The sequence below is a fragment of the Filicampus tigris genome, chromosome 1 (genome assembly GCF_054856515.1).
Source record: "Filicampus tigris isolate MCC_2025a chromosome 1, RoL_Ftig_1.0, whole genome shotgun sequence".
Classification (NCBI taxonomy): Eukaryota; Metazoa; Chordata; class Actinopteri; order Syngnathiformes; family Syngnathidae; genus Filicampus; species Filicampus tigris.
Genome location: NC_141217.1, coordinates 17,854,605 through 17,871,905, shown reverse-complemented (window position 1 = coordinate 17,871,905; position 17,301 = coordinate 17,854,605). Strand labels below are relative to the sequence as shown.

At 40.2% G+C, this 17,301-nt stretch overlaps 1 protein-coding gene and 1 long non-coding RNA gene across 5 annotated transcripts in view; one reads left to right on the top strand and one right to left on the bottom strand.

Annotated features, from left to right (window-relative positions):
* Nucleotides 1-5,126: 5,126 nt before the first annotated feature.
* Nucleotides 5,127-12,795, bottom strand: LOC147153065 (uncharacterized). Its single transcript, XR_015085694.1, has 3 exons — nucleotides 12,628-12,795; nucleotides 6,140-6,253; nucleotides 5,127-5,699 (listed from the first exon to the last, which is right to left on the bottom strand). It is a non-coding gene; the product is annotated as an uncharacterized LOC147153065 (long non-coding RNA).
* The window catches only part of LOC147153064 (nuclear pore membrane glycoprotein 210-like), a 25,484-nt gene continuing 16,720 nt past the window's right edge, over nucleotides 8,538-17,301 (top strand). For 2 of the 4 annotated variants that reach the window (XM_086023429.1, XM_086023419.1), the window contains exons 1-9: nucleotides 8,538-8,804; nucleotides 8,935-9,072; nucleotides 9,212-9,367; nucleotides 10,502-10,700; nucleotides 11,276-11,421; nucleotides 13,380-13,598; nucleotides 14,496-14,669; nucleotides 14,783-14,975; nucleotides 15,189-15,295. In XM_086023429.1, coding sequence (XP_085879555.1) covers nucleotides 8,610-8,804; nucleotides 8,935-9,072; nucleotides 9,212-9,367; nucleotides 10,502-10,700; nucleotides 11,276-11,421; nucleotides 13,380-13,598; nucleotides 14,496-14,669; nucleotides 14,783-14,975; nucleotides 15,189-15,295 — 1,527 coding nt within the window. In that variant the 5' untranslated portion in view covers nucleotides 8,538-8,609. Of the gene's footprint in view, nucleotides 8,805-8,934; nucleotides 9,073-9,211; nucleotides 9,368-10,501; nucleotides 10,701-11,275; nucleotides 11,422-12,551; nucleotides 12,802-13,379; nucleotides 13,599-14,495; nucleotides 14,670-14,782; nucleotides 14,976-15,188; nucleotides 15,296-17,301 lie in introns of those variants that run through there. The other 2 variants (XM_086023446.1, XM_086023438.1) reach the window with 2 other exon arrangements.

Sequence of the window (17,301 nt, the reverse complement as noted above, 5' to 3'; positions counted from 1 at the left end):
GGGAGGTCATCACTAGAGGACCCATTATGGCTTATCACCAGCTTCAAAAAGAAAATATTTAGCTGCAGTCTATTAGAAAGAAGAATCACTGAGGTGCCACATTGAGAATAAGACTGTTGCTGTCATATTTGATTCAACTCCAGATGCTGAGAGTTGTGAGCTAATTATCCTTTTCAATAAAGAATATACACATTTGTAAATATCTGTTGCTGTTCCAAACATCTGGTGTAATCATCCACTTAATTGTAAACAAATGAGGTTTGGAGCATAAAAAATTTTTTGCAACTTTTATTGCAACTTTTAGGAAAATTGCCCGCAAAATCAGGCATTTTAGACCGCAACAATCATAAAAAGTGCCCGCGAAATCCCGGTGGGACTAATGATAGTTTTCATGATACATACAGTATGTAGCCTGCCCATTTTTGTATAATCTTTTCATTCAAAATGCCACTGGTTGTTACACAATTGGAGGCAGATGTTTGACATAGGTCTACTGAGATCAAGTTCTACAGTCTCGTACAATTATTGGTAATAAGACCTAAGACCACTCTGGCACGGGCTAATTCCTGGGGATGCTGTTTTCGTTGCGAAATGTAACCATTCGACACCCATTCGTTTGCAGACCTCAGACAGAAAATAAAATAAAAACATCAACATGAGAGCATGTTACACAGATATTTCACAATTGACAACAGTGACATAACATCAATGAGGTAAGGCCACCCGCAGTAACCTATGCAGTATGTTGCAAAACATTTGGATATTCACAGGCAAATTATGTCGTGTGAAATTTGCAAGCGGCTTTCTCCCAAATTGCATATTAAAAATGAAATTCTATATAGTTAAAAGCCAGTGATTGAACATTTGAAGTGAGGGTTAAGAACATCTGCGACCCTCTGACAGGAGGGATGTCATTGTGATGAAGTTAATAACCAAATTAACTGTTCTCCCACAGTAGTTGACCTCCCCTTACAGAGCTGGGGAAAGAAACCCCCAGCGCTGTAGTGGCTCTCAGCCCATGAGATAACATCATCTGATTTGGGAGACGTAATTTCACCCCACACTGTTGTAATTATTCATTCATGCATGCTTGAATGGTGACTTACGCCACTTCTCATTGAGAAAGTCCTCCTGGTAATAATACCCCTAATGGGCTCTGTTTTTGCTTGGTATATTGAATCAAAATTTTACATGTAAACAAATTGTGTTTTGTTTTTGTTCTCATTTAAAAGGTCAAGGCTGACCCTTGCCTCACTTCTTCTGACAATAGCAAAGCTTTAAAAGTCTGCAGGGTTTTCATGAAAGTTGATGTCAGTAGTAGTGACATCGTCGATCGCCGGCCCCCCAGCCACGCACACCACCACCCCTCACTACCTATCCACCAGTCCTCCCCCATTATGTGGCAGGCGTGGTTGATGTTATCTGTCCATTGTTAGCTACACTATCCTAAACTTTTGACTTTATTTGAACAGGTGTATCGCTTCTTGTTGAAAAAGACACGTTGGTTTGTGCCAGGTCATCTGAAGTGATACGCTTAATTCTAATTTGTTACCTGATCTGTATTTACAAATGATGTAATATACAGCTTTGCCCTGGGGTGTCCCCTGGACTCACTGAGCAAGATGTGGGGGAAGAGAATGCCAACAATGCTGACTCCTCCTGACAAATGCAAGACACCAACAGGCAACAACATACTCAGCAGCTCATTGGGTGACAGACTGCTTCGCCCCAAATGTGTCACAGAAAGGGACTGTGGGTCAAACATGAAACTTGAAACACATGAAACACACTTAGATTTTGCTTTAGGGCCGCATAAAGGCTTCAGCAGGCACTTTTAAAAATTTGAATTTATTAAAAACAGTAGAATTTCTTCTCCTTTTTTGTCTAGCTATGCTAAAAACAAATTGCTACAAATCCATAAATACCAACACTAATATTTGGTTAAATGGCTCTTAATGTGTTTAATTTTGACCAGACATTTTGTAGCCTTCAACAATATTCTGGCATGATTCTATCTGGTTACCTAGTTACGTTACTTAGCTGTACTTAAATGTTCACATTTTTTTACTGGTCCCAAACCAGTGTTCATATCGCTAGCTAAACTAAGGTTGACTTACCTCTCTGTGGGTTTTGTAATAATGAAGTTAGACGTTGTGTTGTGTCGTCATCCCGTGAGGTGCAAACCATACGTTTTTCCATCCTATTTTTGTCAATGTCGTGGACAAAATAATTCCATTAAAGCAACACTGGGTCATATGTCAGTTTTTGTTGTTTATGGCGGTGCCATGTGGACAAGCGGTAGTGTTTTGACCAAAATCAACCACATTTCCCATGCGGGCCAGCGCGTAGTGTCGTGAAATCCTGAGCCTTCTTTATAGCGAAAGGAGGAAGTGAGTATGCCGTAAAGCAATTTAGGACTTTGCATTTTTTTTTGTGTGCCAGGGTATAGCTCACCCTCCTCAAAATTGCTTTGTGCTAGTGAAAACGATACAGACCCCCTCAGGGCATGAAGGCCCATTTAACTACTGTACTTGTAAGTCAGGGTTTCATCAAGAGTTGTGAAAAAATGTTATTAAGGTCGATTTCTTGCCGAGTGCTTCTTTAAGTCATACTCTGAGTTGTTCCGACGCTGACATGTTTTCTGAAGCCAAGCCACGATTGGTCGTTACCTGAGCCCTGAGTAGTTTTGATGTCATTTTCAGTGACAAAATGGCTGCCCCATAGAGTGACCAGATTGACCAGATCCAAACTCACCAGATGTGGGACAGGGAGTATGCTTGTGGGGGACAATGTGGGATGCAGCTGACGCTCGCGACGGACACCAAAAATTCATATGGTACAGCTTGTCAACTGTTCAGTAACATATAATATAATAAACTGTAACAAATTAACAATTATTGATCTACAAATGAAAACACAGAACACAGAATTGCAGTTGAAATTATCTTCAGTTACAAAAATACAACACAAACTGCTAGTAAAAAGGTCAATCTCTGAGACATTAATATCAATAGGACAGGGGCGGAGCCAGAACGTGGCCTGGTGGGCCTGGAAAAATCAGGGTGGGCCTGAATATTTCTCTCACTGAGCACAGTCCTCCTGTCCCGACACATCGTATATTCAAATAAAATGACAAACTGAATAATATGAAGTTCAGATCCTCCTTAGACAACCACATTTATGCCATTCTTAATATTCAATACAATAAAAAAAAACACAACGAAACACAAATTCAAAAATAATTTCATAATAATTTACAAAAAAATTGAAAAGTATATCTTTTTTCATGAATCTCACTGGGTGGGCAGTCTGTCAATCTGTGTGGGCCTGGACACACCCACACCCTGGACACACCCAGGACCGCCCATAGCTCCGCCTTTGCAATAGGAGCTCACAGTAAAGGCTGAAATTAGTCAGTCTCATCATATCTCGAGGTAGATGCACTTTAACAATAGTCACACTCACACAATAGAACCTTGTCAAATCTCAAGTCAACATGTAGAGCATGAAGTGCGGTAACAATTTATTACAGTAAAAAAGACAATCCAAACAAAGACAGGCTACTACAACTACTGCAATTCAAATTATTTTCAAATTAAACAGTCACAGCATAAAACGAAGATAAGACAAGAAGTATATCAAAAATAGTCATGAGATACAAATACTGTAACTGCAATCAATTCAGTTGTAAACAAACATGTCCACCATAGCAGCACTATGCACTTCCAGAAGCAAGGATAGCACTGATGAAACACTTTCGGTTATGTCCATCACAACTCAAGTCTTTCTCTTTTCTCCATAACAGCAACAGCAGCCACAAAGTTCACAGAAAGCTTTATCTGACTTTATCTGGCTTCACCCAGGGGCAATGAGTTCCCAGACATTGTTGAAACTGCGTTTCATATTCTTTGCAGTCTTCTTACTTTCCTTAGAGTCCTCCATTTTCATTAATTCAGCACAAATTTCTGGAACGCGTCGCTAAAATGCTTGTTTTTGTTTGTTTTTGGTAGGCGTACCTTTAAAAACAACAATTTCCTGCATGTGCGCCCGGCTGTTTGATTGACAGCATACCCCTGATTCTCGCAGTCCCGCACACAGACAGTCACACTCATCCGAACACCACTCATATTCCACAAACGCAATATTAATCAGAATGCCTTGTTTCAACTAGTGGGCCTGCTGGGAACATATTCTTGAAAAAAATATGTTTGGGTTGATTTCCCCTTTGAACAATCTTTAAATCTACACTCAAACACACCTATTGGTGTGTTATTCACTACTGGTTATTCACTTTAAGACCTGCGGTGTGAACCTAGCCAGAGAGAACAAACCGAACGTCATTTGAGCTTTGCGAGGGAATTCTGCCGTAATGAGTCCTAGTTGGATTGTACGCTCACATTTACATAGCTCCATGCCACAAGCATTAAATAGCAGTCATTTCCAAACAGTCACTTCCACATTTGTATCTATTTACAGTTGAACTGAGACTGACTACCGGTAGTCAATCAAAACCAGCCCCATGTAAGCAGCTCGTGGGCAGGTGATTTCAAATATACACATCCACAGGGTACCCAGTATGCATGTGTATTCAGTCAAGACGTAGAAATAATACTACACTTAAGAACACACTTGGGCCTGTTGTGGCTGCCTAAGCGCCACATGGCTGAACTTCCCGACAAATGGCCCTCTCGTGCCTGAGTTGATGCTCTTACGGTTTTCCACCTTGGTACCCTTGGTAAGATCGCGTAGCAGTTGCTGACATGTGGCAGGATGCTGCGGGCATACAAATGACCCTGGTGACTAGGATCCACCAGTGGTCCACAGCAGCGTCACAGACTGATGGGAGGTATTTGATCAAGGGTCTCAGACCTTTTCAAAACCTTCAGGGAGACGGAAAGACAGTCCCTAATCCTCCTTGTTTATCTGCACGGGAGCAAAGTCAACTGGCTCTGGATACGTTTTAGCCACCTAAAATGCACTTCTCCATGTTATAACCATCCGTTTTGTGGGCTGTAGTTTTATGTGCCATGACAACACAAAGGCATAATTTCATCACTTTTATTTGAAGAAAAATTTACACAATAAAACAAAGTGTGTGTAAAAAAAAAAAAGACATTCTACAAGCCAGTGAGGCACAACTGTAATGCATAGTGCATAAAAAAAACACCCCAGAACGGATAATTCACATTTGAAGGATTTGTCAAACTATAATATTTCCTCTCAGTTTCAAGTCTGTTTTTTTTGTCACAAATGAATGCAGAGTTTACATGAAAACTGTGATACGCGGGCAAAGTCAAACAACAATCAGAACACGCTTATTAAGCACAAACAAGAAACATGTCTATAAGACAGGCTCTATAATAGGTGTTTCCGTTAACAACGGAGTGGTCTTGTATAACAGGATTCAGGGGTTTTATAAATGGCAAGTCAAGTTAAGCAGAATTTCTTACTCTATTGTTGGGCCTTACCGAGAAGGTCAGATCACATTTGTTAATCGAGTTATACAGAAACCCAGGCAATTCCAAATTTACATACTTGTCTTTGCAACCGTATTCATTCATTGTTTTTCTGACAGGAAACCTCATTCAAACTGAGTCCTACCAGCAACAGGCGGAGGACTCCTGAGGATCATGGGGGGGGGGGGGGTCATCAAGGCCGAGCATCAGAAACAGCATACTACAACAGAAACCAAAAAGAACCTGCATGGTGGGGAGAGCCACAATGTATCAGAAATCCTTCCATAATTAAAATGAGATACAGTGCATACTGCACATATTGCTTTAAAATGTAAAGACATGTTTCCTTTGAACATACTGTATGCAGACTAAGCAACTACCACGTCACATCGTCAAAAAGAAACTATTAAATGTTGGTGTCAATCTTTAATCATTGCGACAAGTGACTATAGTGACCATAATTCTCACAATTGTCCGTTTGGATATTTTTTGCACAAATGAAACAAACATGTCAAAAATGAAAGAATTTGCCGTAGTTGAGCTCTGAAGTAGTGTTATAATGTGAATGTGGGAACTGTCCCATGTTGTGTACACAAATGGCTATAAAAGAAGTACATCCTGGTGTGTTTCAAGACAAACAGGTCCAGATTAAACCGATACAGTAGTAGTAACTGAGCCCCTACCGAAAGTGACGACTGCGGTCACAGCGCTGGCTGCCACGGCGATCGGCATCAAAATGTAATCATCGCTGTCTGGTGGGACGTCCTCTTCTGTGTTAACATGAGGTGCAGCAGATGCTATGGAAGAGAACAGGATGAAATCACAGTCTAAATGTCTTCCATGGCCTGGGAACAGCTACAACAAAGAACAAGTTATTAATTACAGCACAGGGAAGAAATGTTGTTTCAATACGTCCATGAAATCCGAATGGAGGGGTGCGGTGGGTGTTCGCCACACTGAAAGGTAGAACGTGTTTCACGACACACCTGTACTAGCTGCAGCAACCTTTTTGGTAAAATCTTTCCTTCGTAAATTTGAGCGGACATGATGATGCTGATGATGCCCCAAAAGGCTTTCAGAGAGATGCCAACCCCTATCATTACCTCTCAGGAACATTCTGGATATTTTGTCAGGAACATTTTGATTTTGTCAGGAATATTTGCACATTTGAACATCCCAGCCAAGGGAAGGACCAGCAACAGATAAGGCTCAATCCCCTCTGCGGCTCCGCTTGGTCCTCGGCACCTCGAGCAGCGCCTGGTCCGCAGACCTGAGGCTGCGGGAAGGTGCGTAGGAGTGTCTAGTTTTTGTCTATTTATGACACCCTAGAACATGAGATTTGTGGACGGTCCCTAACTCGTGAATATCGAATGTCGAACGTCAAGCCAACTTTTTCTCGCTGTACACCAGTCTGAGTGACAGCGGAGGCAAGGTGGGTGACTCAACACAACGACAGAGCGGGATCGAACAGCCAACCCTTTGGTTACTGGACGACCCTCTCTACCTCCTGAGCCTGAGTTTTGTATTATTTTGGAAGAATGTACTTTGCAAATATGTATTTGTTGATGAATCTGCTTATAAAAATGGCTAAATTAAAGTATAAAGTGAGTTTATATGACGGAAGCCTTGCTTTTGTAACACATGATTTAGTTGCCAAATTATATTTTCATTTTTGGATATTAATTTTGGGCATATGCAATATTGCATGTATTATTTTGCATTTATTTGTATTTGTTTTTCTAACATGCGCTGCGGTGTTGTGTTTTGAGTATATATATCTGTTCCTTTTTTTAGTTGGTAATTAGAGCGATGCTGTTCAATGAAGATGCAACGAAACAGTGTCTCTCCCAAGGGGATCTGGCCGAAGGTGGGGTAATCTCAGACAGGGGTATTCTCAGACCGGAAAGGGTATTCTCAGAAAGGAAGTGGTGGTGGTCGTAAAGATTTGTGATTGTAAAGATTTGCAAATAAAAGCGTTTCAATTTTGCAAATAAAAGCGTTTACATTTCAACATGAAGTGATGGTAGTAAAGATTTGAAAATAAAGAGATGAAAATAAAAAGATTACATTTTCACAACAACTTGTAAAATGCGCATTAACGCCGATTACTATTGGCACCCGGAGTTTAGATGAACTTTACTAAGAAAAGGCAAACGGTGCATATGTGAGGTCAAGAGCCAGGTGGCTCGAACATGGAGAAAAAACTTCAGTTTAGTTGGTTTGGTGCGGCACATTTCATGAGCGAAGAAGAAAAGAGAGGGAGGTAAATTAGAGCGGGGCTGTTAAATGAAGACCCAACGTTAAGAAACACTGTCCTGCCGTTTCGGTTGTTTTGGAAGACGCCAGAAGAAGTGCATTTACTCGACCTTATGTTGTAGCATACCACGGCATCCGATAAGGTAGAACAACTTTTGAGGGTTACACTTAGTTGAATTCACAAACGAGTTCAAACATTTTCAATTAGGCATTTCGAGAGCCTGGCTTAATGGGCAATTATGCTTTGTGGCTGGCAATATTGAAACAAAAAGCAATTAAAACTTGTTGTGAATCTTGGTTTTGATATGTTTCACTTTACGCCCTATGTTCTGCTCATTTATTTGTATGGAGGCTGAATATTAAATGTGTGTTTATTTTGTCCTTTATTGTGCATATGTTAAATAAAATAGCTAAAATAGTTGCCGCTTGACTTGCTGCTTCATTCACAACAACGGCGGGAAAATTAACGGACAGAAAAGCGAAAAATATTAAAAGGTTAATGTACGTTCAGTTGAATAGCGAGATTAGCATCCACTGGTTTACCGTCCTCAAGGCGCATTGGAAACAAAATGAGGAGTATATTTGTTGTTTCTGGGCACGCATCGAAGCAGACAACAATATCAGAAAGGTTGAAAATAATTGTCCTCTTAAAGGTTTTTAGTCGCTGACATAAGTTGCCTAACATCGAAGCGCTCGAGTTTTTCTGTTCGTTCATCGTGCCTCCTGCGAAAAGAGCAAAAGGTTAACCGGACACCAATTTGAGATTCACTGCGAGATCGGAAGTACGTCACGGACCTGATGCCCGTTTCCACACGGTGATACCCCTATGTTGTAACGGTTCTTTTGCTCTCATTTAACACATTGTGTCACAAATTTACTGTGGCCATTTTTCATACAATGCTGCATAAAGCACAGCTATTGATGTTGCTTTTCTCCCTCTTTTTTTGGCAGAATTTCTGGATTTTCTCCGTTTTTGCTCTGAAAAATCTTGACATTTTGCACTCTTCCCAGAATGGATCTAATCAGAGTGTCAAAGCTAAAAAAGACGGCCCAGGTGTCTTTGATGCCACTTTAAGAGCTATGGAGGATGAAGTGAGTTTGATTTGTACTTGTTCACATTTTAATTTGAATTTCAAAATGGCAAGTGTGTTAACCTGTTGTTCTTCCCTAAGAATTCAGTGGCCAGCCTGATCAATTCCTGTGTCGTCTGTTCTGCTTTTAGAAGGGTGGCGTCCACCCACTCACCAACCCAGTCCACAATAAACAGGATGTGGAAATTGATAAGCCTATAGTTCTCAGTCCCAGTATTCTCACATTCCCATGGCAACCCAAGGTCGGCGCTTATCACTACACAATAAAGGTATAATTCATTACGATGAGCAAGATGATGGCCGAGTTGATAGCATGAGTATTTTGGGCTATTACTTCTAATACTGTCCCATTACCATTCAATGTCGTTGAGAGTTTATTTGACAGTTTTTACTCAATGCGTTGGATAGGCAACAGGCGGCAGTGGAAAATTCAGGTGGTCTTCCTCCAACACAAGTGTGGCCACAGTGACTGTCAAAGGCGTGATGACGACAGCCAGTGACATTGGTGTCAGCATAGTTAAAGCGCAGGATATGCGCAACCCACTCCACTTTGGAGAGATGAAGGTATGGTGACTCTGCCATCATAATTGATAATCCATTTCATTTAGTTTCATCCAATTAAATTCAGAATTATGCATCTATAGTTGCTACACTTTGACAATGAATCCACTGAAGATAGATGGACAACACATCCTATTTTTGTTTCCCCATTGAGAAAAGCGGTGGAGCTGGTGACCCGTATACGATGCTAATATAAGGAAAAACAGTACAATTGAACAATATTACAGGTGTCAAGCTTTTGCCAATCCTGAATATTCAACCAATTTCATTGTTTAAACACATAGTGCATCAGTAATCAGATTGCCTTCTACTTGCTCTACTTAGGCTTTAACTGACACTTTTGTTAGAATCATCTTGAAAGGTCAGCACATCATAAACCCTATAATCCAATTGGTCCTTCTTAATTTTCTGCTTTGATATGATGCCTATTACACATGAGTAAATAAATCTTTTATAAACATACAATGTGTTTAAATGCATAGTCTGGGTCAGATCTGGATAACAGTTTGATGAGACAGAATCTGATGCTGCCACTTTTGCTTCCACTTTTGCCTACAGTTCACAAAAAGTCACTTAATTTGTCAGGGACAATGTTCTGAGATAACATTCAAAGTCAAATCTTCAACAGAACAAAAATGACACTTTAAGATTTTGTCAGTAGATTTATCAACACAGAAATTTAATGGGAATTAAGAATCCCAATCAAAATATCCAAACCTGAGGCAAGGAGTATGACATATTCACAAAGTAATTGCCTTTTTAATTACATGTGAGAAGGGTTTATATTAATGCCCATATTACTATAGTTTTGTCGGCGTATTGAAAACTGAAACTGTTCATTTTTGGGAGCTAATTGTACGAGTGCACGAACTCTGCTATACTTTCTGCATTTATGCCTTTAGTATTTTAATTTATTAACCTCACATAAACTGTATAATTTAGCATTTACTCAAAACTAGTTAGGATTTTTTTTTTGCATAAAAAGAACACAACCATTTTCCATTGTTTTGAGGGGGAGGCTGTCAAGGTTGTTTGAACAATTACTTAGTGTCGTTGGAGCTTCATCAACTGAATCTTGTGTAGACCCTCATCACAGAACTTTGACACTGATTATTTTGAATAAATGCCTTCCTTTAGGTATACATCGTTGAACCTGTGGCAATGGACTTTGCCCCCTGCCGAGTGGAGGCTCGTGTGGGCATGATTCTTGACCTACCGCTCAGTATATTTGGCCTCGTGGAGGAAAAGGGGATGGAGCGCGTCACGTTGAGTAACTGCTCCCACTTTGACCTGCAGGTTGATGAGGAAACTCAAGGCGTCTTTCAGCAGCTTGAAGGCGAGTCTGCAAATACGTTCTGATGTTTCGCAGCTGCTTCAGTGCAGAAAATATTAAATTCCTCCTCTTGTTGCCAGTTGCCTCACTCACAGGAGAATTGCCGTCACGTGAAGGCCGCTAACTAATAGATGGTCTTTCATGTTATCGTTCAATGATTGTCCTGTTTGGTACAGTTTGTCAGTGCGAGCTACAACCGGTCACAAGTTGTCCAGCTGGAACAATCCACTAAGGTGGATCATGCATTTGAGGGTGAAAGCGCAATTTATTTTGCTGCTTCTTATTGAATTAATTTGTCAGTTGAAGCAGTACGACCAGCGATACATTGAAAACATCATCGATCTGTGTTTTCGGGAGGACACATTTAGGGGGCATTGAAGCAATGAATTTCACATTGATCTTTTTTACAAAAAAGTTTTCAATAGTTGACTCTCCAATCACTAATTGAAAAATTAAGCTGGGAGAAATGAGTGTTTTGTGTTGTAGGGAGATAAATGGGTGTCTCTTTGTGAATAATTTCAGGTATTTGAAAATTTCAATATTTCCCCCCCCCAACACCTCTGTTTCTGCCTTTGCAGGTCGACTTGCTCCAGGCCAAGGCCACTGCAGTGGGGTGAGAGCCAAAGCCCTGGCCCCAGGCTACACCACGCTCTCGGTCAACTACACCCATGGCAACGTTCACCTCAGTGCAAAGATCACTATTGCAGCTTATCTTCCCCTCAGAGTAAGTCTTAAAGTGGGAGTCAACGCAAACATATTTTTTTTCAAGAATATGTTCTATGCAAGCCCACTTATAGAAAAAGGGCATTCTGATAAATATTGTGTTTGTGGAATAAGTGTTAATCCACTCGTTTTAGCTATCTCTGGGGGTGGCCATTTTGTCTTCTGTCGACTGAAAATGACATCACAACTGCTCACAATGAACAATCACGGCTCAGATTCAGAAAACAGGTCAGCAATGACTGGTCGTTGTGAGCAGTTGTGATGTCATTTTCAGTCGACAGAAGACAAAATGACCACCCCCAGAGATGGCTAAAAATGAGTGCATTTTTCTGCTTAATTTATATTCCACAAATGCTAAATTAATCAGAATGTCGTTTATCAACGAGTGGACCTGCTGGGAACATATTATTGAAAAAAATGTTTGGGTTGACTTCCCCTTAAAAAAATAATGAATGTATCTTGACTAGTCGCAAAACTAATAATTTCCTAAGTATATGTTCACTGAACAGCTACCCTGACATACAGTATTCCCCTTTAGTGCTACAGGACAGGGTCTAAATGGATCACAAATGATCCCTCAAGGGATTGTCTCTTACTCTTGCCTCAAAGGCCAATTAGCCTTTGTCCTCTCTAAGGCGGCAAAGCCACTCGTGCACACACCTGCACATTCATACACACAGCCTGCGCTTACAATCAAGGTAGAAATGGGATGAGCAGTGGCTCTTCAACTGCTCCGCTCTTGGGTTTCTTCCAAGCTCTGTGCATTTTAATTATGCATTTTACGCTTGCTAGTCTGATTCAAACAACTACGCTTCTCTGCTGCATAGGAATGAGATGGTCTCAAACAGTTGTAGCGGAATGCAAAATTCAACAGTATGACATGTTTTGATGAGGTGACAAATACCTTAATGTGGAACATTTCAATACTCCTGAAGTACTCACAGATTTGCTCTCGCTGAATGTTCTATCCAGTTTACAACATGCATTTTCATTTGACATTTGCTTGGAGGCATTGTTCTCAAAACTGTTGCAAATTTTGTGATTGTTAGTGATGTTTGTCCACTTAGTTCTGCAGAGAATGATTCACTTAACTTTCTTACTTTATGATATATATTCAGGGGTGCACATAACTGGTACGCAGGTACGCATGCGCAACAGAAATCACTGATGCGTACCGTCATTTGTGTCACGCCGTGCATTTGCATACCTGTACATACTAGTGGTGCAGGGCAACGAATCATCTTTGATTGGTAAGGATCAAGCATCGGTTCAGGATTGGCACGATCCGCAGAATGGTTGGTGAAAAAAACTGCGCGTTCACATTAAGGCAACATGATTAGTCCGCATTCTGCAGAGGAAGTTGAAAACCCTTATGGATCACGTAAGTCGCATGTATGGGAACGTTTCGCAAACATAGTCAACGAACGCACTGCCTCCACAAAGGCTAACTTCAAAATAAAGCTTACCAAATAATACATTGAGTCATTAATGCCAATGCAATAGCCTTAGTGAACTTTTACTTTGAAGTTGGCCCGCGTGGTGGCGTAACGGCTAACTTGACTTCTGTTTTCGACGTATTGGCAGTTTTAACGCTGGCTACCAACACCAACACAACACTGTCTCAAAGTCATATTCAGTCGCTAATTTAGGACCCGAACAAACTGCTAGTTAATTACACTGTCATTGTATGATACGGCACAAATCTCCGGCGTCAGTGGCTAGCAGCTGTTATCATTAGCTGGTAATTCAACAGCTGCTGCTTTTTTTTTAAACTTATTTTTTTATATTGTGGACCTAGATTACTTTGTAATGTGCTGTCCATGCTTTCAGAAAGGTGCCTTAAATTCAAGTCTTTTTCATTATGAAAACAAAAATAAATTAAAAATAAAACATTGTCTTCAAAGAAACATAATCATATGTGTTAATTACAGTAATTGTCTTCATGATGTCATTTGGCAGGTTATTGACCCCGTGTCTGTGGCTGTAGTGACACTGGGTTCCTCTAAAGACATGCTGTTCGAGGGTGGGCCTCGGCCTTGGGTTCTAGAGCCCTTTAAATTCTTCTGTGACTTGAAAGCCGAGGATGACCAAAGTGTGATCATTAATCTGATGTGTCCACTGTCCAATAATCATAACCAGCACATGGTCAGAGCAGCCTGCAGGGCCTTGGGAGAGCAGGTAATTAATTCCTCCATGCCTACTACCGGTAAATAATGTACTGGATGTATAACGTTAGGAATGACTTTTTCTTCTTTTAACTACACAAATAAGCGCTTAAAGGGACACTTGGGTGAGTTTAACATTGGCACTTATATAATAGGTTTGCATGTAAAAATGACATCAGTACTAAATAATATAATAATAATAATAATAATAAATGTGCACATCCACTCATTTCCACTGCAGTCTCTAAATATCCTGACTGGTGTTTAATGCCTCGCCCGTCCGTCCTAATCATGATCCGCAAAGAAGTAGTGCTTTTTTTTTTTTAAGCAAAGAAGCAGTGAGCGCTTGTCCCAGCCTAAATCTATGTAGCTATGCTCACTTCCACATTTCCTCATTCTCGATTTACTCCTTTTGATATTTTGAAGTGGGCATTAGTAGAGATGTCCACATAAATTTTGGTGCCTATTAATCGCCGTTTCTGGACGTTATAAGCAATGAAAGTACAATGATTTCCAATGGAGTTTGGAATCGGTTACTCCCGTGACTCCGGCCGAACAAGGAAAGGACGGTAGGGGGTGCGGCCATTGGCCTAATTAACGAGAGGCGTTATTCATGGAGTCACTTATTTCTTAATTTCTCCAAAATGAATGAATAAAATAGAAAATGGCAAGTCTTTTCATTTTTCTGATCAAAAAATTTATAAAATGAACTTGTTAGTGAAAACATGGCCTCACCGTCCCTTTAACATTCTAGCTTGAAAATTATTTTGTTTGTATACTGCATTGGCCACAGAATCTAATCCATCAGAAAGTTACTTTATGCAATTAGGATTCTGATACCAGAGAAGCAACGTATTAGTCATAGTGGCCCACTGTCAGAGCTTTGTCGTGATGTATCATAATTGTGCAGATGCTGGAGGTGAACGTGAGTAACAAGGCCAGTGTGACCAACCCTGACCCCGCTGTCGAGCGGGCATCTGTAAAGTTTGTTTGCGCTCCTCCGTCACGCCTCACCCTCTTCCCAGTGTACGCCAGTCCACAGCTGGAACTATCGTGCCCTCTGTTGCAGCAGAACAAATTTGTGGTAGGCATGTCATTTTCTCCTTTTTGATTTTCAAATCACCTCAGCATTGTGATGATGGTAATTTTGTGAAATGATTAAATGCTCTAATAACTGAATATTTGTTGTATTTTTAGGTACCAGTTTCAAATTACCGCAACTCAGTTTTGGACCTTGCCGCTTTTGATCAACAAGGTCGGAGGTTTGACAATTTCAGCTCACTCAACATAGTGTGGGAATCAACCAAAGTGTCCCTGGCCAGTATCGAGCCCATCCTACCCATGACGCTTCAACTTTTTGAGGATAAAAACAAACAGATGAAACTGCATGGTAAAATTGTCTGTTCTTAAAATTTGGTGATATGTATTATAGTATAATATATATAGTTTCAGATGCCTATCTTACATGTCTGTTGATAAGCTTTTTGAAAGACGGTTTAGCTGAAGTGAATTCCCCGACTTTCATTGCTTTAGTTCTTTGATGTCCAAAATTATTGATTTGCTTATTGTGTAGCAATTCCTGCTCTTTTGTCATCTGTAACAGGCCGGCAGACCGTCGTCGTGCATCATCAGTCAGGGATTGCTGCCATCACAGCGACAGCGCTGGATTACCAGCTTTCACATATCAAAGCAGCCAAAGTTCATAGTCGAGTAAGTGTCGAATTTGACAGTTCATCTGATCAATGAGCATTCCGTTTTCTCCCTATGCTGTGACTGTGACCTCCTGGCCCATGCGGGGTGGTGAAAGATGTTAAAACCCTCTTCAGTTCATATCCACTATTAACAAATTCTCAAAGATGCTGTTTTGCCTTTTTGCTTTTAATGTAGCCTTTTATTATCAAGGCCCCATTTAAAGCTATCTAATACGAGGTAATCTGCAGCTGTTAATGTTGGTTACAAATATGCAGTGATTGCATTGGGCAGGAACTGCATTGAGGATGGCTTCATTAACGTTTTCAGCAGTTTTGCTTACTTTTCTGGTTTACATTCATTGGGTAGTGTTGACAAAAATATGTATCAGAATTTTATCTTACCCCCATGAATTTAGTAGCTTCCCATCTACCATATTTTCCGGACTATAAGTCGCACCAGCCATAAAATGTATAATATAGAAGGAAAAAACATATGTAAGTCGCATTTTTGGAGGAAATTTATTTGATAAAATCCAACACCAAGAACAGACATGTCATTTAAAATTTAAATGACGAACAATTTAACCCGTAGATGCATAAGTGGGTCAAAAATGACCCGGTGAGGTTGTTTTCTTTAAATACCATCGTAATGAAAAATTGTTAGGATTTCATGTTCCAGGTATTCCTCGAAAAACATGTTCATGATATAATGCCATTCACAATTTTAACTTACCTTTTATACCTTTTAAGAAATGACAGTTTTTGTATTACTACGCCAAGCTTACATAAGTGGGTCAAAAATGACCCGCATGCATTTTCTATGGAATCCAATGGGAACCATTGATTTTTATCAACTTTGGCTGTCAGAAATAAATTAACTGTGACCCACATAGACCATATCAAAAGTTTCACCCTTCAGGAAGATGGTTTCACAGAGCAAGAGCTGACATGTGAAAGTATTATCTTCATATAATATTGTGTGTTTCTTTCATGATTGTTGTTATTATTATTTATCAAAATTACCCTACTATATTATAACTAGATAACACTAACTAGCTAACTAAGATCTCTAACATTAGTATATGCATTGTGTTAACGTTAGTGTGTGTGCGTGTCATTCATGATTGTTGTGTGAAAGAGTATGTTATTATTGTTTATCAACATATTAGCCTACTTCATAACTAGTGTATATAAAAAAACGTTTTCTGGCCGTGCTGAGAAAGCACGTGGTGCTGATGTATCATAACTAGCTAACACTAGAGTTTGCCAACATTACTATATGCAGTGTGTGTTTGTATGTGTGTGTGAGTATTTATTAATATAGCTACATATTGATCTATTGGACACATTACTTTTATGTTTCCTCATCCAATGTGTCATGGCTGCTAGATACAGAGCTGAAATTGTCGTGCAGATGCTGGATGATGGAGGCCAGTAACGGGGTTGGACTCTTGAGTCTGAAATTTCTGATGATGAGGACCCAGACTATTGTCCAGGTGGAAGTGGAAATACAACTGAACAGAATAAATCTGATTCAGAAAATTTCTCTTATGTGTCCTCTGAAGAATAAAAGGTCCAAAACATGTCCATCAGAATGAGTCGGAAGGGCTCTTACTGGAGCGAGTTACCACCCACCCAGTGCAGAACACAGAGCCACAACACCTTCAGAAGTCAGTCAGGGCCTGCACAAGGGCTTAGCACCACTGCCTTACCAAAAGATACATGGCAGTTCTTTATCACTGATGATATAATACAAGGGGTGATAAAGTGCACAAACTTGGAAGGATGTAGAGTAGCAACAGCTAGAGGAAAAGAATGGAAAAATGACCTTGGAAAAAATGGAAAAAGATGAATTCATGACGTTCACTGGATTGACCCTGCTTGCAGGAAGTGAGAAGACACACTTAGTACTTTGGCGAGCAAGTCAAACGTGACAGATCTGGATGATCGGTTAACATTCACTTGACACGCTTTTTAGTCCGCATTATTCATAACTTGCCTGTATTTTCGAGGCATGTTGCACAA